At 38.9% G+C, this 22,623-nt stretch overlaps 2 protein-coding genes across 18 annotated transcripts in view; one reads left to right on the top strand and one right to left on the bottom strand.

The window, feature by feature from the left end:
* The first annotated feature begins 1,810 nt into the window (after nucleotides 1-1,810).
* On the top strand, nucleotides 1,811-18,961 carry drc1 (dynein regulatory complex subunit 1 homolog (Chlamydomonas)). Its single transcript, XM_034017970.3, has 17 exons — nucleotides 1,811-2,122; nucleotides 2,936-3,020; nucleotides 4,458-4,570; nucleotides 4,832-5,015; nucleotides 9,017-9,154; nucleotides 9,511-9,597; nucleotides 10,253-10,375; nucleotides 11,253-11,392; nucleotides 11,930-12,064; nucleotides 12,277-12,515; nucleotides 13,565-13,746; nucleotides 13,935-14,024; nucleotides 14,449-14,535; nucleotides 14,625-14,782; nucleotides 15,258-15,407; nucleotides 15,719-15,821; nucleotides 16,209-18,961. The coding sequence occupies exons 1-17, from the start codon at nucleotides 1,989-1,991 to the stop codon at nucleotides 16,269-16,271; spliced, it is 2,211 nt and encodes a 736-aa protein (XP_033873861.3). The 5' UTR covers nucleotides 1,811-1,988; the 3' UTR covers nucleotides 16,272-18,961.
* Nucleotides 18,951-22,623, bottom strand: part of LOC117411175 (otoferlin) — a 138,163-nt gene continuing 134,490 nt past the window's right edge. For 10 of the 17 annotated variants that reach the window (XM_059025755.1, XM_059025753.1, XM_059025752.1 and 7 more), the window contains one exon: nucleotides 18,951-20,517. In XM_059025755.1, the coding sequence (XP_058881738.1) occupies nucleotides 20,331-20,517 (187 nt within the window). In that variant the 3' untranslated portion in view covers nucleotides 18,951-20,330. Of the gene's footprint in view, nucleotides 21,929-22,623 lie in introns of all 17 variants that reach the window. The other 7 variants (XM_059025757.1, XM_034018425.3, XM_034018420.3 and 4 more) reach the window with 2 other exon arrangements.

Raw genomic sequence — 22,623 nt, forward strand, 5'->3', positions numbered from 1 at the left:
TGTAAAGTATAGGCCTTACAAAAACACACCAGTTCTAAGTGGTGGAGACTGTACTATTGTTTTTAATAAAACTGAAAATTAAAAACATTAATTTCTGTCAAAAATACATTTGATAACTATAACTGACACATTCACACTTAGAAGAAAAAAAAGGTCTGAAATGTATTTATTACAGCATTAACATTTTTTTAAATTATATTTATTTCCTTGGAGAATAATTCAGTCTCACTTTAATATGAACGGATAAAATCTCAGATGGGTAATTCCAACTAGTCTCACTTTGACATGAAGGGATGATCGGGTCGTCTTCAGATTGGTTTGGGTAAAGTGAATTTTCTGCACCTTGATGGGATCATTCGCAAGACAACCCCAAGCCGAACACAACAAGATTTTGGCTATCTAAAAATGTTATTTAACCCCAAGCCGATGGGGTCGTATTTCGGCTTGGGATCCTAACATACACTGATCTGTTTGCACATACCATGTGGTTAAAGATTTTTTTAATTGTAGGCTTTGTGGAAGTTGCAATTAACAAGTTTTATATAAAAGCACACAATGGATTTCACTGTTGTAATAAAACTGTTATTGTGCAGATTTATTGATTATTCTGTTAATTTTAATTATACAGGGCGATTTCATAGATTGCACAATATTGTCGGAGCATCACAAAAGCTGCATCGTTTATGTATCATATCTTATATGTACAGCCTGTCAAATATTTTTCCCTTGCATAACATCTTTTATGTATCCTCCAGTTTTCGCAGTCTGTTATTTACCCCCCTCATTCCACTCACACATTGACATACAGACATGTTTTTGAATAGTTTTGGAACCGGAACCGGAATCGAAATACCCGGTTCTAATGAGATCACTACTCAGCATCCCGCTACTTATCCCCCCACCCAAGCCACGCCCCTGGTGCACCAGCCACCAATCCCAAGCATGCACGGCTTCCTGCTCCCTTGATTGTTGCAACATCTTATCCCGATTTGTGACAACAATGTTGTAACAGGTTCAGCTCCTGCGGCAAGCCAAGCTTCTGATTGGTGGCGATTCTCATCTCTGAGCACCTGCTGCAGTCGAACTTTTGACTCTGGGTCACAAAACATTCTCGAAGGCGGTTACTGCAGGCCCAGGATCGTTACAATATCATGATTTTCTTAATGTACAGGTGTTTTTTTTATTAAATATTACTCATATGAAGCTTAAAATTAAAGTACTAGCTACTTAAAGCTTTGTCGTGTTTTTATTCTGTGAGAGAAAGAAAATGTCACTTAGTAATTAAATATATGATAAAATAACTTGAACTTCTTAACTAGTGTTATATATATATATATATATATATATATATATATATATATATATATATATATATATATATATATATGTATAGCTGAAAGCATTTCATTACGGTAAATCTTTATTTCCCTCCTTCAACCGAATGTTAGTGAAGGCTGTAGCACTCACTGTTCTCCCTTTCTCTTCTTAATAAACCAAACATGCTGCATTTCTAAACAGTTTTGTTATGATTCATAACGTAGGGTCGTAGAGTTCATTAAAAGTCTGCTTCTGCAAAACAACGCTACAGTGCAGGGTATAGCCATTTTGTACAGAAGCGTAGCTATACGCGTACGTTTGCCAAACCTGCACTCAAAACATGTAGGAATCCGCACAAACGTGCAAATTCTAATGTTTTTCTCCACACTACACTGCAACAGTAATCTGTTAACACGCCCCTCACAAAAGCCTTGCTGTTTGGGTCACGTGTGCGTCTGTCTCGTGGCAACAGCTGTATCCTAGCAACCAAAACAACCAAAATGTAACAAAAACTGGAGACTGCTTCCATTCTCAATCACATACCTTTTTAATGCGCAAAGTCAACAAAGCATAAACGCAGGGTATTTTCATTCTTACATGAAGCGGTGATTGTGTGAATGTTATATCGGTGTTTTTCAGTGGATTAGCATCAAAACTGTAATCTTGCTGACATGAACCCAGCCGAGAATGGAAGCAAAGAGCCCGAGCCTGAGGAGAGCGTCCCGTCAGTGGAGTCCGACATCCCGGAGGAGAGGATTGCTGCACGCCGCCTCCGGATAGCAGCCAGAATCGAGGCCAAAAAACGGTGATTAGAACCAGTAAAAAAAAATCTACTGGCAGCAGTCTTTTGGGGGTATCAATCACCAGTAGACAAAGAGAAAATGTTTTATTGGACTAACTAAACAATTAATCACAAGCTTTCAAGACCTCAAAGGTCTCTCTCTTCAGGTGAAAGCAGGAAAGAGAGATGATGTTTACCATTTCATCTATTACCAGTAGAAATTCTGATGCCAGTAAGACACCCCCAAAAGACTGCTGCCAGTAGTTTAACAGCAGGGCTGAAGAAAGATACATACTTTTTTGAACCAGCTGCCTTGGTACCAGTACAAATCCTACTGGCAGTGGTAGTAAAACATCCGCCTTTTTTTTTTCATTAACTCGCTTGTTTTTATTTTTATTGTGCATTCCAGTGCTTTCATTGAAGCGCTACAGCAGTTGCTATACTGTATTATACTATGAACACGCCTGCTCCAAAGGGCTGTACCGTTTTTTTTTAAGGGATTTAAAGGGACTATTCTTAAAGCGCAAACAATTGTAAAAGAACTGTAGGGATTATAGTATTTAACGGGTTTTTTTTTTTTTTTTTTTTTTTTAAATTTATAAGAGCAACAACAATACGTTTGTGTGTCATTCATTCTAAATATAAGTTATAACGTCCACCTATTAAAAATGCACATAAAATCGACTGTAATCATATTGTGTATTAATAACTGTCTTTTATTTCTATCCCATGTTGTGATTGCTCTTTGTCTTTGAGGGTATGCACCATTTTTGTTGTTGCCAGCTTCTGAAATACATTATTATCAGGATGCTAGATGACTTTCTGTTTAATTCACAGTGAGGCGCTGGGGGTTGATCCCAATCCTAAGAAGGAAGTAAAGCAGGAGCTTAAAAGTGAAAAGCAAGTGGAGCAGAGCAGGCAGGTCTGTGCTACTTGTGGGGAGGGGATGGAATGGTTTACCTCGTCAGGGTTTGAGGCAGAATCACTCAGATCCTTTTAGACCCAATTTGACAAAGTTTTGAGATCAGTCAGTTTAGCTGCTAGGAACTGGATGAATTGCCTCCTCTCCTTCACAAATTTTCTTGTGTTCTTATGTCTTTTTATCCCATTCACACCCATTCACACCCCATTCACACAGAGGAGATATGGAGGCTCAGTACAGGCACTAAAGCTTTATCTTTGTATGTGTGAATTACCTATGACTCTATGCAGACATATTAGGGTCAATTGTAACGTACCAAATGTAGTCTGCTTTATGCGTCCAACAGGGGGATAAAGTGAGTTTGATCCACTTACTTGGACGTTAGGACCATTGCAAATCCCAATTGCAGCATACCAAAAGTCTAGACCATTGGGACCATCAGTTAAACTAGATACAGTTTAATACTGATTGCTGCATACTAAACCAGACCCTTTTGGTCACAAAAATATCTATATTCGGTGTATTGAGTAATTCCTGTGAAGTTAGAGACTATGCTAGTCTGCTTGCTCTGATTTGTCTCCCTTTTCTGAACATTTGCTTGCAAAACATGAAAACTTTGTTCTTTACATTCCTCATGTCTGTATTACATCACCCAGGAATAATGTATATTTTTAATAAACATAAGTGTTTTAAACTTCTAATACAACCATGCAGCCGTTATAAAAACTATGTACATTTTACACTGTAAGATTACACTTTCAAATGCTTTTCCAGTATTGATATTGTGTATGCACAGTGTTTTTTTATTGTTACTGTTCTACTTACTGGTACTCTGCTTACCATACCTCCTCTTACATTGTACTTTACAATTGTTTCACAATTGTTGAGCCTATGAATATTAAGAACAGATTTCTTAGTATATTTTATTCAATTAAGAAGGCTAAATCATTACATGTACGCAGACCACAATGGTGGTGTGTACATTGTCCTGCAAATGTATGCTATTTTACAGTATACAGATTATGTAGTTTGATGTATTCCACTTACTTTTTATATGACAGAATATTAGTTTATGTTCTGTCGATGTCAGAAGTGAATACAGGGAAACAACGATGAGATAATGTAAACAATCTATATATAATGGGGGGGGGGGGATAATTTGGTCTAATTACATTTGCACTGCAGCACAAATAACATATTTCTTCAAATCTTCTAATATCCTGGTTTATATTTTCCATGATCAGTTTAACTTTGTCCACTTGATCAGATCATCTTAACTAATTAACTGGATCTTCTGATTAGTATGCTGCAATTGGGTCAATATGGGTTCAGTTAATGGGGATCTTCTAATCCCGAAGTTGGTCTGCTTGAAGTGGACTAAACCACTGGTACACTGCAGTTGACCCGTCTGTGATTTCTTATTTTATTTTATTTTAGAGATTGACTAAACTCAAGAGTGATGGGACAGAGTTGGTCACAAACATCCAGGTTGCGGCAGACTCAAGAGAGTCCCAGAGGAGAACTGATGAAGCAGAGGCAAGGAGGCAGAGGTAAGAGCACAGAGAGTATCTAATAAACATGTTTTTAACAAAACAAAAAAAAATACAGTACAATAACTTATTTACAAATTTATACGCAAAATTCTGCTTTAGCCGCTTGCAGAGATACACGAGAACCTCAAATACTCTAAACTACTAGATCTTACTTGTTCTCAACATAATACTACAATGTATAGTGTGCTAGGGTGCTGTAGAAAATATTTGTCAGGTCGTCAAGGTGCTGCAGTGCATAACATGACCTGCTTTGTAAAGAACAGAGAGGCTGGAGAGTGAAGCCAAGATGAGTCTGGAGAAGTTTGAGGACATCACAAAAAAGTGGACGATGGCCAGGTCAAGGGAGCTCCCTCAGGACTTGTGGGAGATTCTCAACATGCAGCAGCAGCAGTGCGCTCTCCTCATTGAGGACAAGAACAAGCTCATCAATGACTTGCAGCAGGTAATGGGGGATGCTCGGATTGTCAGTTAGCAGTGTATCAAATCTTTTTTTTTTTTTTTTGAATGAATTTATTTAATCTAGTGACAAGCAGGTATCAGGAGGGAAGGGTCATGCGTCTTTGTTGCTAAAACTTCATTTAGACAATAAAACACATATGCTTTAGTTGGTTAAGTTCCTTGTTAATACTGTAAAGTACTCAAATAAAATGAAGAAAAAAACATGTTACATCCACCATTTAGTAGTTTGTTCTTGCCTCTTGTCCTTCTTGAAGGGAATGCTATTTAAGAAAGCGTGAGAGTTTTTTTTAGCAGATTCCAGCATTTGCAATCTGCAGCTTTGAATAGTTACATTCATACTCCTACATTCCACCTAGCTTTGATTAATTGAGTTACTGTGGTGAGATGAGCAAAATAAGTTTAACTCTAGGCAGCAATGTTTTATATCTTATAGGGCCATCTGTGGGAGTGTAAAACACAAGAATTGTAAAGCATAAAAGAGGTTGGATATCTTTTTGAAGTTTAAACTTCTTGGCGCTAGGTCAGAAAAAACAACATTTCTATTTAATCTGCCAAGTAGGCTGATTAAATCCAGTCTGACTGGAACAAAGCTGGAACAAGCTGACAACTTTGATTAAATCCGCTGCCAATTTCATATGGTAAAACATTACAGAACATTGTGTTTTATTTTTAAATAATACATTATTATTATTATTATTATTATTATTATTATTATTATTATTATTATTATTATTATTATTATTATTACTACTACAGAACCTTAACAAATAAAAATACCCACCAAGCAAAGTTTTACACAACAGCAGGTTTATTATATTATAAATGAAGATGTGCTGTAATATTTACATTGTATGCAGTATCCACTGTTCAATAACCATTCAGTTTTCTTTTAAAATTGGAATACCATTTTTTTTTATTTATTTATAGATCTCTGTTCTGTGTCACCTTTGATGTAAACTTTGGTTATCTTTCCTGTTCTACACTTTATCCCAAATCTGCACCACACACCCCGCTCAGCCTCTGTGCGTTACTGCTATGACTGGCAGGCGGGTCAAGACGGGACTTCCGACTCCCCCCTGCAAGATCATGCATGTGCCCGATAGTCATGTTACATATCCTCCCCTCTCAGAATGGCTCCACCGGTCAATTCGAAAATCCTACACCCCCATGCCTTCCCGAGACAAAAAATTTGTGTTTTGATGCAGTTTTCCTGCTCGGTGGACTACCCTGAAGGCATAGGACTGCAGCGCCAAGTACCACCGCATGACCCTGGCGCTGTTGTCCTTCATGCGGTGAAGCCATGCTAAGGGGGCATGTTGTGATTAGAGTGAAGTGTCTCCCCAGGAGGTAGTACCAGAGTGCCTCGACTACCCATTTTCTGCCAGTCACTCTTTCTTGATGGTATTACAATTTTATCGTGGGGAAGGAGCTTCCTGCTGATATACAGGACCTGGTGCCAGTACCCCTTCGTTAAATCCAGTGTTGTCATAAAGTGAGCCGTGCCTAGACGCTCCAGCAACTCATTGACCTTCCTGGAGCGAATGCAAAACTGAGTCGACCCATCTGGCTTATCCACTAACACAATTTGACTGTTTCAGTCACTTTGGGACTCCTCTGTTACCCCCAGCTTGAGCATTTCTTCAATCTTCGCTTTTACTACCTGTCGTTTGCATTCAGGTATACGATACGGCCTCTGGCAAACTCTCGCCTCTGGCTCAACTTCAGTGTGATGGTGGGGTACTCGAGTCTGCTCCAGGACAGAAGAAAACACATCAGGAAACTCCGCCACCACGCCCGAGCCTGACATTTCTGTTTTGGTGTCAGATTGTCCCCAATCTTTACCGACCCTGTTTTCGCCAAAACAGAAAGTTCAGGTCCCAGGTCTGTGACGTCATCTGCTTGCGCCACTAACAATGCCTCTTGTCACCAGGGCTTCCGGAAGTTTATGTGATCAATGTGATTTTCTGTCTGCCGCCCGGCTAGCAGATCTCATAGTCCAGTGTCCCAACCCAGCGTGTAACCTCAAAAGGTGCTTGCCGCTTTGCCAGAAGTTTTGACTCTGAGCAGAGTACTAATAGAAGCACTTTATCCCCTGGCTGAAACGTGCTCAACTGAGCCTCCTTATTATATTGTGTCTCCTGTCTGTGTTGAGCCTGCTGCAAATTGTCATGCACCCACCGACCCACATACTCGAGACGTTTGCGCAATTCCAACACATACCGGACCGTATTGGTTGAATTGTCGTGCTGTTCCTCCCACATATCTCTGACCAGATCGAGTATGCCCTGGGTTCTCCGCCCATACAGTAGCTTAAATGGAGAAAACCCAGTAGAAGCCTGGGGAACTTCTCTGATAGCAAAGAGAAGGGGAGGAATCAGCTGGTCCCAGTGGTGCATGCCACTTTCAATTAATCTGCGCCACATGCTTTTTAGGGTTTTATTAAAACACTCCACAATTCGTCTGGTGGTGGTGTTTCGTGGACCAGCTGTGACATGAAATTGGTACCTTGGTCGGTCAGCATTTCCTGGGGAATACCAACCTGGGAGAAAACCTTCACAAGCTCGTTGGCGACAGACTTAGCGGACGCAGAGTGGAGTGGGATGGCCTCTGGATAACGCTTAGCGTAATTCAGAATGACCAATAGGTGAGCGAGATGCAATAAATCATCCCTAAAGGGCTTAAGAATGAGCAACTGATGACACACTTCCCCAGTCTGGGGTAATATATCAACCCGATACAGTAGATCTCGATCACCCGACCATTAACCCACAGCTGCTTGGTCAAAGAGCCTGCCCAGCGCGTCATTTCCTTGCTTGAGTCGAAAGTCACAGGAGCGAGCTAAAAAATCAGCTCCCATGGCTTCCAACTTGGGGTCAGGTTGGTCCAGAATAAAATACCAGGCTCCTGTGCTGGCTCCTCTGCCTCCCCCCAGAATCTCCACCAACCGCCCTCACCTGAAACCAATCGGATTCCCTCCATTCACAGCCCTTATTCTTAGCGGCTCTGCGTTCCTGTTTAGTTTTTCGAGGTTTGAATCTATGGCAAAACCAAGCCGGGTCGCGTAAGTGGAAGATCTCTCCAATTACTTCCTCCTTCTTAGCCAATGGGGGAAGCGGGGCAGTCACAGCAGCCAACCAATATTTGAACTGCTCGCAGTCCCTCCCCCAGAATGACAGGCACTGACAACCGAGGACACAACCCTACGTGTCACCTGCTGACCGATCTCTAAATTAACTGAGACCTTTTGATAGGTATGCATGTCCCCATGAATACATTTAATATTAACCCATCCTGTTACTTGCTTATGCCCCAGGAAGATTAACCCTTTTTGTATTAGGGACTGACCACATCCAAGAAAGCCTGAGTTTGTGTACCATCCACTGTCACAGGAAGGACAAAACTCGTCTGCTGGAGTGACTGAGGTAATTGAACATTCTTACCTGGATGGATGAGGTCACATTCCATTGCTGGGCAGTCCTGAGTGATGTGGCCCACCTCCTGGCATGTCCAACACTTCACCGGACCTGGTTCTCGCAATAAAGCTTCCAGTGGAGGCCTGAACACTGGAGCCATCAATGGGGCTTGACGGTAGGGTGGCCATGCAAGACCCCGGTCCCCGGTGGGTAGCCCCACACTGCCCCTGTTCTCGGGCCGGGAACTCCAGCCTCCACGCTCTGTGCAAATACCTGGCAAATACCTGGTTCTTGCTGCAGCCTGTGCCTCATCTGTTAGCTGCAGCAGGAGGTAACTGGCCCACTGTGCTACGGGCCATTGGCCTGCTATCGCATGGCTTTGAACACGTCCAGGTAGGCATCTGGCACCGTCATTTTGTTTGGCCGCTGCATTCTCCTACCTGGGCCCGTATCCCTCAGGATTGCTACCATCTAAATATATAAATGATACAGTAGAAATACCAACTGCATTAGACTGTGTATTAATGTTATGGGTTATATGTAATGATCTTATAAAGTACTTTCCCAACAGGAGCTGAAAGCGAGTGATGATCGCTATGTAAAAGACTTGAAGAAGCAAGCTGAAGATATCGACCTGATGATTGAGAGAATGGAGGAGCAAATAAAGAACCTAATGAAATCCTACCGCGAAGAACTAAACCAGATTGAGGTACAGTACAAAACACAAGGGTGGGGAGAATTACTGTATTACAATGGTGTATATTAAAAACTGTAAATACCGGTACTTCATATAGGTTTGAAAAAAGTATTGGAAAAAAAAAAAAATGTAGGGTTAATTTTCCCTGATAATTGTAAAAGGTACACGATTGACTTACTTGAGGAATATGGGTTAAGATTTTTTTTCTTTTCAGAATTTTAACTTAGCATTTTTCTAAGAAACTCTAAGTAGGTTCCTCTACTTCGGTCATATACATTTACTTGTGCTATCTTACGGTAAGGTTTATAAATGTTAAACAGGACATTTTGAACTATTGGATTTGATGTTATTATTTCATACTTTTGCAGAAATCCTTTGAGCTAGAGCGCAGGGAGTTGCTGGACAGTAACCATAATAAATGGGAGCAAATGATGCAATGTCGCCGGGATAAAGAGGTGAAATGTCTTTTGATCACTGTTTTTTAAGTATAGAAAAATTATATAAGGGGTACTCGTTTAAGCCAGAGGTTCTCAGCGTGATAAGGGGTCCACTTGAAAAAAATACCCAAATTAGGCTGCTACATTTACTACCCCCATTAATCTGCTCCACTAAATGTAACATATATCACCAAATGTACCACCTAACAAAGTTGCAGTTCTTATTTATACATCTGTTCTGAAGAGTTGCATATTGCTTATTCTACAATGAATTGCATTTAGGTAGTTTTTATATAGTCAGATGTTTTTTACTGCATTGTATTAAGGGTAAACAATAATATGTGTTGAATTTGAGTGCTGTTTGTTGAGAAATGGCATGAGAAATGTGTTATTGGAACGCCAATTCAACACTTTGTTGTTAATCCCACTTAAAACATTTCCAATTCAACTGATAACATTTGAAATGTCCTTTCCAAATTCAAAAACACCATTCTTTGCCTGCCACGTCTTAGCAGTTTTAGTTGACTTTCAGATAGGAAAAGGAGAAGTTGGATGTTTCTTTTCAGCCGAATTAACAAATTAAAAGATCATTAAGAGGACTTCATAAACAAATGTGTTACAACATGTTGCCAGAATTTCTTATATGCCATGTTTGGGTGCCTTGCTTTCTCAGCTGCAGTTTCTGATGATGAGGATGAAGCGAGTGGAAGAACAGGAGCGGCAGCTACAGCAGCTGAGAGTGCAGGATGCAGAGGAATACAACATGATCAAGATCAAGCTGGAGACTGACGTGCAGGTGAGACTCAACTGCATTGAACTTACTGGATATTGCAGAAGAAGACCATCATGATCAGAGTGTAGTTCACGTGAATGATGAAAAATAAATAAATGCTGACCCTCATCTAGGATTAAGTCAACCTATTCTGTTTTTACGGTCAAAGAATATGTTTTTTGTTTTAAACGTTTTTGAAAAGTACAGTTTTAAAGCCATGAAACGTGATGCATCTTTCAGGCAATTATTTCTGCCAAGGACTGTTAGTTGAAGAAAACATTTTTCATGCATTTTTTTAATGACATTGAGATTGTTTAGGTTTTGTTGCTTGATCTTTGCACATGGTGGAACATTTTAAAATGTCAACAACAGTCAGATGCCAGTTTCCTGAAAGTCAGCTAGTGTTTGATGGTCATAGTCCTGTTTTTAGTATATTGGATGTGGGGGAACTCATAAATACTAATGGATGACAGAGTGGTATTCGGTAAGTGAGTGATTGTTTGTAGAGCTCTGTTTATCATGGTAAATCTCTAGATATGCACCCTTGTATAACATCCTATTTGCAGGTATATTCTTTAAGGATACAGCATATTATATAACCCATAACTATTAAACACCCAATAGTGCTGAATTAAGAAATACCAAAAGAAACTAACATTTAATGACAAACATTTTGACTAGGAAGTCTTTTCCAATATATGCAAACATTTGAAGAAATTGGGAAAAAACTTCCTGTTGAAACGTTTGTCATTGAATTTTAGTTTATTTTAGTATTTCTTAAGAATACAGCATAGAAAAAGCAAAGCATTTTTAAGACCATGGAAAAACATGTGTGAATGTTGAGATCACTAGGCCACCAGAAGAATGCCTTAGGTGTCTGAAATAGAATGTATTTTCTCAGATTCTGGAGCAGCAGCTACAACAGATGAAAGCCACCTATCAGCTGAACCAGGAGAAGCTGGAATATAACTTCCAGGTGCTGAAAAAACGAGATGAGGAGAACACTATCACCAAGTCCCAGCAGAAGAGAAAAATCACCAGGTACCAGGCAGAAACATGTCCTGCTTAGCTACTGCTGGGCATTAATAAATTGCAGTACAGCATAACATCTCAAATCAAATAATTTTTGGAGGTTACAGTACTATTATGATTTTCTACTTTTCTTGAGAATATCTGAACTACTCAAAGTGTTTATATAGTGTTGTGCCATTTCAGGATTAATGTAGTAGCATAGATAAATGCTAACAGCAGACAGCAGAGAACATCCTGCTGGCCCTTGTGAAAAACTGCAGGGTTTAAAGCAAGACTTGAACAAACTGATGCTAGGTTTATTATCCTGTTGACAACAGAGATATAGTTGAGGCGACTGTGACACTCCAGAGCTTTACATACATTAAAAGAACCACGTATCCAGTTGTCATGAGACTTGATTTTTACTATGAAAATGTAGATCACCTTAATTTTGGTCATGGTGATCTACATTTTCAAAATACTAATGTCTCTAGTGTTGTATTTACAGCTGTGAAGGAGGATGTGTGTTGCTAACATACCTGGTCCTTCTCCATATACCCTTCACAGGCTGCAGGATATTTTAAATAATGTCCGGATTAAACATACCAAGCAGGATAAGCAGTTCAGGGAGGAAAACCACGGACTAACTGAGGACTACAAGAGGATTATGGAGCAGTACAAAGAGATGCAGAAGAAAATGAAGTGAGTGCTGTGAAATCTGTTCGATCACATTTTGTTCCCGTCAAAATCCTAACTGTTCTTTTTAAACACTGTTGCTTTATTATGAATATTGCTGGCAGAGCAGCTGCCAGGTTTCCTATATCCTCAGCCTGTCAATGCCAATTCTAGGTTTTGCATTTTTCTTTAGTGGTGTTGCTAGGATGTTGGTCTAATTGTTCTTGTTTTATCTACAGGCATTTTGCTAATGTTGATGCTAAGAAGTTCCAGGAGATCTGGCTGATGAACGAGGAGGAGGTGAAGGAGCTGGTTCAGAGAGCTTTGGAGACAGACCGCATCATTCATGAGCAGCAGCTGGGCCTGGCCTGGGAGAAACCTCACCTCCCTTTCATGGAGCGCTCCGGACCCATCGTCCCGGAGCACGAAAAGAAGAAACTGGCACTGCAGCTTGCAGAGGAGGTGATCAGATCAAAAGGTGAGAGAATGTGTGATAATCTTAGTTTACCTCTTTAGCTGTGTAATCATTGTTCTGATACCTCTATGTGCATAAGATTGTATCCTTTATTGCATACTGTTCTTCTTAAAACCATAATAATGCATGCATATCATCATTTATGTCATTGTTTCTTGGTTCTGAACAATGCTAATAATAGACTGTGGCAAAGTGGTTTGTAGTGCACAGGTGTAGAGGTGATGCAGTGCTTAGAAACAACAGTCCACCAACAGTTCAATGGTAAATAATGAAGCTTTATTTATGGCTCAGTAAAAACACGGAGTTCAGTCCCGAAATGATGATAATAATAAACACACACTATAAAACACCTACACGATCACCAGTCCAATAGTGAGTGCTCCGGGTGCAAGTGAATGTGAAACAAGTGTTTAACAGTGGTACAGTGCAGTGCTTAACAGTGACAGCTCCCGGATCTTTAGCTGTCTACAATGACAAACAAGAACAGTTAATAGACAGACAGCGCATCACTAAACACTCACGGTTTCTTTTACTCCTCACGGTCAGTGCGTAACCATAAAAGAGGAACAGATTGGCCACCCCTGATATACCTTTAGTCCTGCTCCCTTTGGTAGCGAGTGCAATCACGTCTCCTCCAATCCATGACTGACACATCGCGTACCGTATTAGGGCGATAACTTCTGGAGGGAGATTGTTGACTCTGATTCATTCTTTCTCTGTCACATAGACTACACTGTAATGGGGTTTATTTATGATCTAAACAGGTGGTATACAGTAAAGATGTACCTTTTTACTGCCACATTAACCTCTGGACATATCAATGATACAGATCTTTTCACATTTCTGTGTTGCAAACCATTCAATCCGTTATGATATACCCTTTATGTTATGCTACTGGGGATACTTTGTTTTTGTTAACAAAAACTTCAGTTTTTTGTTTTGTCTTAATTCTTGAGCTGTTACCATAATTTAGTGGATGAGTGGGTTTCACTGGGTAGTGTGTTCATTAAAGGCACTGTAATAAATACCTTTCTTTTTTTCTTTTTTTGCAGGAAACACGGATGCAGATGAAGAGTGGGAAGCAGTGTGTGTGCCGGGCACCCAAAATGACTCGCCTCCTTTCCAGGAACAGGACAGATTGGACACTGATAATACAGAGAGCTCAGCTGACCAGCCCTTAAAGATCTCAGTGAAAACTATCAAAAGACTCCTGGAGATCCTGTGTGATGAAACAGTAAGTCAGGCTCGCTGCCTTTTCACTTAGTTTTAACGTGATTGCTCCACTGGTCAAATCAGGAGGGCTTTAATCTTGTTTCAAATCCAGCCACAGTTTCTAAGAACGCAAAATAATTTACATGGAGGTATATCAGTTTTTCTTTTATTTTATTTTGTAACAGCCTGAGCGTTTCTCTCCCCTCTCAGGGCTTCTTGATTGAAAGTAAGCTGCTCAAGTTGCTTTCCCCGCTGGAGAAAGATGAGCAGTCCCTCATGAAGCTGGATGCCATATTCATGGTAAGTAGGGTGGGAGTCATAGGCTGACAAGTTTTAGATTTAAAATTAATTACATTTTATGTGCAGTCCAAATAGATTTCAGTGTTATCTTTGCATTATGTTTCGTACCACTTTCTCCCAAATACAGCAGTAGTATAATTTAAGTAGGAACACATACACATCCGTTACCAATTGTATAAAAACACACATAAGAGACAAAAACAAGGGTGGATACTGTGATCTACATTCTGATACCCTGAAGAAGTTGTGCTAAGAAATACACATATTAAGTTTTACCAGAATTGTCCTCAACAGTTAGTGTGAATTCCTTTCAAACCTCTGAACGCCTGGTTGCTTCCCCTACACTGTATTCTGTGCTAAATAATAAATACATTTTACTTTCATTAGAGTTAACTGAAAATGTGTATTTTGTTCTTCAATGAAGGCACTGGGAATTGAGAATGAAGAGGATGTGTACAAGCTGGCTGATTTCTTTATCAAATATAGAGAGCAGCAGACTGTAGACAGCAAGGTAAGATGTGTCTACTTAATATACTACCATTCCGTTTCGAAGGACTGGTATTTTGAGCCATGTTAACCATTAAAAAAAAAAAAATTCAGGGTGCAGATGAAGACGAGTCTCCAGGAAAGAGAGAGAGTCATGCTCAGAAAGAGACTGGAGACGGCTCCTCACACAGATCCTCATCCTCTGATCTCATTCACCCCAACGATGTCCTGCAGGCCCTCCGAGGTTTTACAAAAGAGCACTTCAAACCCAGGTGGGTGCTCTGTGTATTTGTTTACTTCAACACAGGCATTTCACTACAGTAGACAGTGGTGTCAAAGTGGGCCTGCGGTAGGAAAATAATATTTTCCTTTTGTATAACTGAATCCTTCTGTGGCCAGTTGAATAAAAAAAAAATAAAAAAAATAAACACCTTAAGTACGTTTCCCTTTATCCTTCCCCATTATGTGTTTCTTGAGTTTAAAGATATCGTAAGAAGCAACTTAACACACTTACGTTAATACTTGGCCAATGACTACCAACTCCTTAATGGCTGGGAATTGCTGTTACAGTACATGATAGAAGTTTGTGATATTCTTTTACCACAATAAATTGATGACATGTTTCTGTTTATTACTGGTGTAAAAACTTGTGTTTATTTTATATTATATTTTACGTGGCATATTGTGTGTACGATGTTTATATAATAAAGAATAAGGCCTGGTTTTATGTTTTTTTTAAATATGCAGGGACAAGTCTCACCAGCAGTCCAAGCTTTTTAACTTGAATGAAAGAGACGACTCAAAAGATGCTGCTTACTGGGAGGACATGGTCAATGTGATCCCAGAGGCCAAGCTAAAGGTGTGGGATGCCCTATATAATGCTTTGGAGAAGTATCAGTAAGTATCTCAGCATTTACCTTTTGATGAAACAGTGTACATTAAAACCCCAAAGTTACAGCACATTGAGAATGGAGAGATCATAAGTCTCCGAAACTTTTTATTTTCAACGATTTGATGTATCTGTACTCACTTCATGTCAAGGAAGTCATTGAAATAGACTTCATCAAAATATCTGAAAAAAAAATATATATATATATATATATATATATATATATATATATATATATATATATATATATATAGGCTTGAATTATCCCATATAAACTTTTGTTGTCAGTTTCAGCTAATTGTTTCCATCTTTTCGACAGCCATGTACTGACTGAGAGGATGAAGCTTATCAATGAAACGAATGGCATGAAACAGCAGAACTCTGAGCTCAGAATGTTACTGCATCAGTATGTGAACTCCAGGGTGAGTGCTAGTCTGAGACGCACAAGATCTCATTGTGTCACCTTATTTGGGTAAATACTTTTTAATTAAGAAAGACCACCAGAGTACCTCTCACTAGGGACTTGCATTGTTGCATGAATCTGGAAACCACTTTCCAGTTATCATGAAACGTGGTATAAACATGTACTATACATTGAGAGTGTCACATTGTGGGGATATATGGAGGTGTCTGTCCGTTTAGCCATGACACTTCCATGGTGCTTGTATCTGGAAACCACTTTTCCGGTTGTGATTATGCACTTCATTGCTAATTCTTGTTCTATACTATGTGTGTGTTTTCATGTCAAATTGTTTTTAATGTGTTAGATGTGTTGAGTCTCTAATTGGTTTATTGCTTTTCATTCACAGGTAAATGCTGAATTAGAGATTCCACCAACACAAGTAATGCAGGTTGAGTCTTCTTGGAACTAGAAACTTGCCTAATTATAAAGAGACACACTTTGTTATGCTAAGTTTATTGAGAGTGTTCGTAATCCTTGGTGGGGAGGGGGGGACTTTGTGGTTTTATGTACATAACATTTGAATGTCACATGTATCTCAAATATATTTTGTATCCCATTCATACATTTAATAAACTCTATAAGGTTAGATTTTTTGCAAGTGCTTGAAGTAATCTCCACTGAAAATGCACTTTTACTGTTAAAAGTATGTTATTTTATGTAAAATAGGATATAATTTGGCACAGTTTTCTTGCTGTTTTTTGTGCAACAAAATCCCATCAATTAGATAGCAAAACAACCAAAGCCTGACTTTCATTGATGATGTTTCAACAGCGCCCCTACTGCAGTTGGTACCTCCAGGTTTATGTTATACACTGATACCCTCGGTTTTTTTATTCAGTTTTAATGGCTTACCAAAAACGTTTTTGTAGGGACATTCATTGTCGCACTCTCAACATTTTTTTCTTCAAAAGGATTCAATGCGCAACTCCTTCTGGTTTATATTCATCAAAATATTCTTTACATGGATCTAAAACAAACAATGCGTTTCGACACCTAACGTGTCTTCATCAGGTTCACATTAATTGTGAATTAGAGGGTGGCTTTACATTTATACCAATCAATTTAACAATTAGTTAAATATCTCATATGTGTCTCAATTAGATAATGAGATCATTTGTATTTATTGATTCATATCATGATTGGTCTTGGCATATTGTATCCGACGGTCAACTCTGTCTTAGAGAACACTTTGGCTACAGTCAAACCCGCTTAATAATAATAATAATAATAATAATAATAATAATAATAATAATAATAATAAAATTATTTATTTATGTATTAGCAGATGGCCTTATCCAGGGCGACTTATAATTGTGTACTAATTAATAGTACTTCAAAGAGACCAAGCATAAATTATGACAATAAGCAGAGTGAGATTGTCAGGAGTTCATCTATAACTAGGGTTAGCAGATTTCCAGAGTGAAAAACTGGGACGATTTTTCTTCTTCAATTCACTGACGCTGTAGCAACCCTGAAGCCATGAAAATAACAGCATATAATAACACATTCATAATTTTAAAAAATAAACATTGGGTGTATTTATTGCATATCATAACAACTAATTGCTTTCTTTCTATTTTCATCTAATCAAAACATGTTAGATGTACAAAAAGCCAGACTTGAAAAGATAGATCAGCTATACTATTTAAACATGTGATTTACACATAATTATTACAAAAAGTAATCCAGAAGATTTTTTATTTTATTTTTGAATGGTGCTAACACAACCTAATACTCTGCTGTTAACCTGCTGAACACACTGATAGTTTTGTGAATACAATAGCAAAACCGGGATAATTTAACAATTTTACTGTTTCTGACCGATCTCCAGGAGTCAAGCTCGGTGATCATAAGGCTGTTGAGTACAGAATGTGTCAAAATACATTATAGTTGATGCATTTTTAAGTGATATTAATTGGGGTGGAAATCACTGTTCAATGACTTTCACATTTTCTTGATATTAAGCGGAGTGTGACAGAGTGATATTATCAGAGGTTTGTTTCCATTGACTCCCATTATACATTTCAATTTGATGATAATAAGTGTGACATTAACTGAAGTGACATTAAGGAGGTTTGATTGTATATGTAATTGGTATTTTACAAATGAACCATCAAAATGTAAGCTTCAGAGTGATATCATCAACAAATCAGATGTGGTACCTATACTCTTATCTCCTGCGAGGGGGGATTGGGGTGTTTTGTATCCAAATGTCCTCTTGTGGTCGAATATATAGATTAATTGTGATTGAGATTCATATGAGTGCTACAGTAATCTGTCACGTATCCACCCTAACCGTTTATCCACCATGATCAACCTCTTCAACAACGTTAGTTTATTATTGAACAGAGAGATTGTAGAGCCTACCTAAGTTTTCGTACACTGTGTTTGTATGTGCTCCGTGCGCTGCCATTGCTGGTAGTGTCACGTGAGCTGTTCAGTGTGTTGATATGTAAATACATCCTGTTTGCCTGCGGGGTGTATGAACTTCACCCTCCGTCTCGATCTCCTGCCTGTCACTCAGCAGCGAATGAACGCACCCACATGGCAGACGGCTAACCTGTCACAAACAATAATACCCTGCATCTTTAGGGGAGCTCCCTAATAAAAGCTGAATCTCAAAACAATAATTGTGTGAATATAGCAACTGTTACAGCTGTGTATAATGGTTTTTAAAACAGGATTCATTCACTCGACTTTTTACATATCCGTAAGTCCACACAGCCATAAGAAGGCTGTGTGGTCCAGTGGTTAAAGAAAAGGGCTTGTAACCAGGAGGTCCCCGGTTCCAATCTCTCCTCAGCCACTGACTCATTGTGTGACCCTGAGCATGTCACTTAACCTCCTTGTGCTCCGTCTTTCGGGTGAGACGTATTTGTAAGTGACTCTGCAGCTGATGCGTAGGTCACACACTCTAGTCTCTGTAAGTCGCCTTGGATAAAGGCATCTGCTAAATAAACAAATAAGACAGATATGCGACGGATTAGTGTACTTTAAAATGTCAAAATGCAACATTGTTAACTAGTTTTGATTTTAGTTAGGCCTCGCCTCAAAAAAACAAATAGACACTCAGCCAGCCCACACTAAGAACATTTCAACAGTTTTTATTACTATGTATTGTAAACAACTGACAGATCATTCCAGACACTTTTACAGAACAAGCAGGTTTCATTCCAAAAATATATCAATCATCTTAACAATATACAAATGTCATTGTTAAACAATAATGGCCACCCACCTTGATGGTCTTTACCTCCTAGCCTGGACCACACAGAACAGAAAGAGGGGGGATAGCATGCACAATGTTACAAGGGGAAACTTCTACAGGGGGAGAACATTGTTTGTTCAGATTAACCCTGCTGCTGTCAAACACACTAAATTCAATTTTTATTTGCATCTTTAGCAGATACAAGCAGAACTTCAGAGCACGATCTAGCATCTGTTAACTTAAGTGGGTGCAATATATGATTTTAAAGGCGTTACACAAGTCAGAGTTTGTTTTTCTTGTACTACTTAACATAAAATGCAACCAAAATATTTCTGATCCTTTAGAAACTAGGGAAGTCAATGATGACGTTTATGTCCCCAGAAAATCATTCATAAGAGCCAGGCTGCACTACCCAATTGTATATGAGACACATATGTTCCAATATTGTGACTAAAGTCTGAATTCCACACACCTTTAAAAATGAAGATTTGAATGAACAAAATAGATTTCAGCAAAAATACTATGTAACGTAACCCCAGTGACAGTGCAGTGAATTACACCAAATAACTGCAGATTGTACTTATTTTGTAAGTGCAACTGCGGCAAAATCTATACAGTTATGTTGTAGGTTCAATTGAAGTAAAATGTGTTTGAATGGTTTTAGACGACAATAAGATTCACATACCAACACATGCACTTTTAATGGCTGACAGATCCATTTGACATTTTTCTCCATATGTAGAGAACTATAGACTGGTCTTATATTAGCATAAACACAACTTTCAGTACAGGAGCAAGCACTTCTATCAAATGATACTACGGTAAGAAAGGGTTTTTCAGCATCTGTTTCAATGATCATGAGAGTTTTACAACCAGAAACGGGACATCTCTCATGCATGAACTCAAATGCCAATCAACTGTTTGAGATGATTTTACCCACACTGTGATCAACACTGTAATAATTACATTTGCAAACAATGGTAAAGCCAGTAGTACTTCAGTTCCTGTGTTGTAATAACATAATAAAGGCCTTTCTGTATGTTCTGCAGTAGTGGTCATCTACTTAATTCGTGCCTGAAAAAGCTTTCTGAATGGTGGATATGCCTTTTGTAGCTTCACTTCATACCACTGGTGTAAGTCTTCCAACAGTGTATTTTACCTTGTCAGAAAGTCTGACCAGTAGTAAAGGTTCTTTAGTTGTATTGATAATATTGAGCTGGCATCCCAAGCTTTGCACACCCTTGAGTGAGGACCATTTGTTTACCTGCCTGCATTAAAGATTTTCTCACTGATTACCCCAGGCATGGAGTAAATCACCAGTACAATGAACAGAAGTAGCAGCAGGGCAGCCAGGAATCCCAGTAAGGACCACTTGTAGTTTCTCCAGACTAGAATACAGACGATTCGCATGGGATTCAGCATCCAGGACAGACTTGTATTGGGACGACTGGTGAGACAGGCCAAGCATTTATTGATTATCATCATCATTTAACACAGACAAACAACTAAAATAGAACACCAAATATTGCACACCAAAACTGATCATTCTAAATACAGACTTTTTTTTTAAACAAGCAACATATAAGTGCAAACTTGACTTGAAGTGAACACAAATCCAATCCAATAAATAAATAAATAAATAAATAAATAAAAACAAAATAAAGGCTTAAAATACTAATCGTACATAACTACAATTCAAACAAGAGCAAACTCCGTCTAGGGAACTGCACGCCGCAAATCAAAACAGATTAACATGATATGGGAGTTTTACACTGCCGGTTTTCCTTACTCTGCCTGAAATGGTCCTTAAGAGTTACCAAGATAATACATGTTTTTTGTATGACTTCTCCCGTTTTCTGTATGCTTTAAAAACAAAAGATGATAAAGCTTAGTGAACACAAGGTCATTGTAGAATGAATGCCAAAGTGCGACACTGCAAATCGGAAGAACTGCAAAACTTTTCTGTCATGTTGTGTTTACATTCAGATGACAACTATGATGAAAAAGAAAACCCCTATCAAAATAATTTTGTTTACAAGAGAAGCAAAACTTAAATTACAGTAAGTGGCCTATCCATGATTAATCATGTTTGGTGTCGGGAGAAGCACATTGGAATGTATCAGATTTCATCCATTCGTTTGTATTTAATTGTATGTTCATTAATGATTTCATTTAAAGCACTGCCGTTGAAGTGAAATGATAATGTCTTAATATGTAAATACCGATAATCTTGAAATCATAAGGACACCTTCCATTTAACATACTAAACTAGACCCTCTAAACAGTTTAAGTGCATGATATTGTTTGAAACTTTTACCTTCATTTAAATATTTGCCCACCTCCACCCCAAATACTATAAATGGTAAGCATGTCAAGTTGTGCAAGATCTGTAGAGAGCAGGTTAGTGCAACAAGTCTGGGCTGCTTTCCATGAAATGGTAGGTAGGTCTGCAAAATGCATTTTTTAAAGCACATAGGAAGAACCAAAGTCAATGCAGTGAAAGCAGTGTTAGTGCCTTGTATGAAATCTATTCAGGGCATAGGAGTTATGTTTTTGGTTATGAAAACGTGAAAAACTGAAATTCCAGCAACAGGGAGTGTCCATGGTGAGCAAGACTGGACTGCAGGGATGGACACAGGGTGGTGAGAGGTGCCACCCAGCCATCGCTGCTACCCGTTCACGCTCCCAGCAATTTCTTGACCATATAGCCTGGCATGCTGTACAGGAAAAGACCCAGCATAGCCAGCAGCAGCAAAGCAAGCACAATCTTAATGATGAGCCACTTGTAGCGGGTGCAGATGAGGTACTTGATGGATTTAAGCGGGCTGAGGAACCAGATGAAAGAGGTGTCAGGTCGGCTGTCCAGTGAAGCAGTTAAAGGAAAAAGGAAAAAAAAAAAAATGAGCAACTGTTATTGGTTACTAAACAGTAAATGCTTAGGGTTAGGGTTAACATTGAAGGCCACATTTTATAACCCCTTCCTTTAGACTTCTGAAAACCAGCTATAGGATAGCTATGAGATTGGGGTTGTGTGGATGGGAAACTATGCCACAAACAGAATTCCATACTACCCTGACTGGTAAAACAATTAGAGAATGTAACTGAAAAGCCTAATGTATGCACATTTTTGTGGTCACCTGACATATAATTTTGTCTAGTAGACCTACTGTATTTAAGCTCTGCAAGAGCGGTGTGCAACTATTCAGCAACAAATGACATCAAGCAGAAAGATACTCTTGACTTAACAAAGGGCATAACGATGAGTGCCTGTGTACCTGGCTTGTCCCTCAAAGTAATGGCTGACCAACATCTCTTTTTCTGGAATGGCAATATTTGCAGAAAACCTCCTGGACAACTTTGGTTTTGAATACATTTTTTTCCCCCCCCAATTACTATATGAAAACACGTAAATGATGGAAACGCAAAACTGGGCAATTGGCAGACATTTGAATGAACATTCCATTTATGTAAATAAGGAATACGTTAAAATGATTTGAAGTGATTTATAGGTGACTGCTGACATCTAGGAATGCTCCTGAGCAAAGCCTCAGCT

Source organism: Acipenser ruthenus, chromosome 6 (genome assembly GCF_902713425.1).
Source record: "Acipenser ruthenus chromosome 6, fAciRut3.2 maternal haplotype, whole genome shotgun sequence".
Classification (NCBI taxonomy): Eukaryota; Metazoa; Chordata; class Actinopteri; order Acipenseriformes; family Acipenseridae; genus Acipenser; species Acipenser ruthenus.

Bases quoted from the DNA above. Each gene is read 5' to 3' on its own strand.
- drc1 (XM_034017970.3), top strand. From the start codon at position 1,989: ATGAACCCAGCCGAGAATGGAAGCAAAGAGCCCGAGCCTGAGGAGAGC. The intron at 4,571-4,831 runs GTAAGAGCACAG...TGCTTTGTAAAG, and splicing joins GCAGAGGCAAGGAGGCAGAG to AACAGAGAGGCTGGAGAGTG. The intron at 12,516-13,564 runs GTGAGAGAATGT...CTTTTTTTGCAG, and splicing joins GGAGGTGATCAGATCAAAAG to GAAACACGGATGCAGATGAA.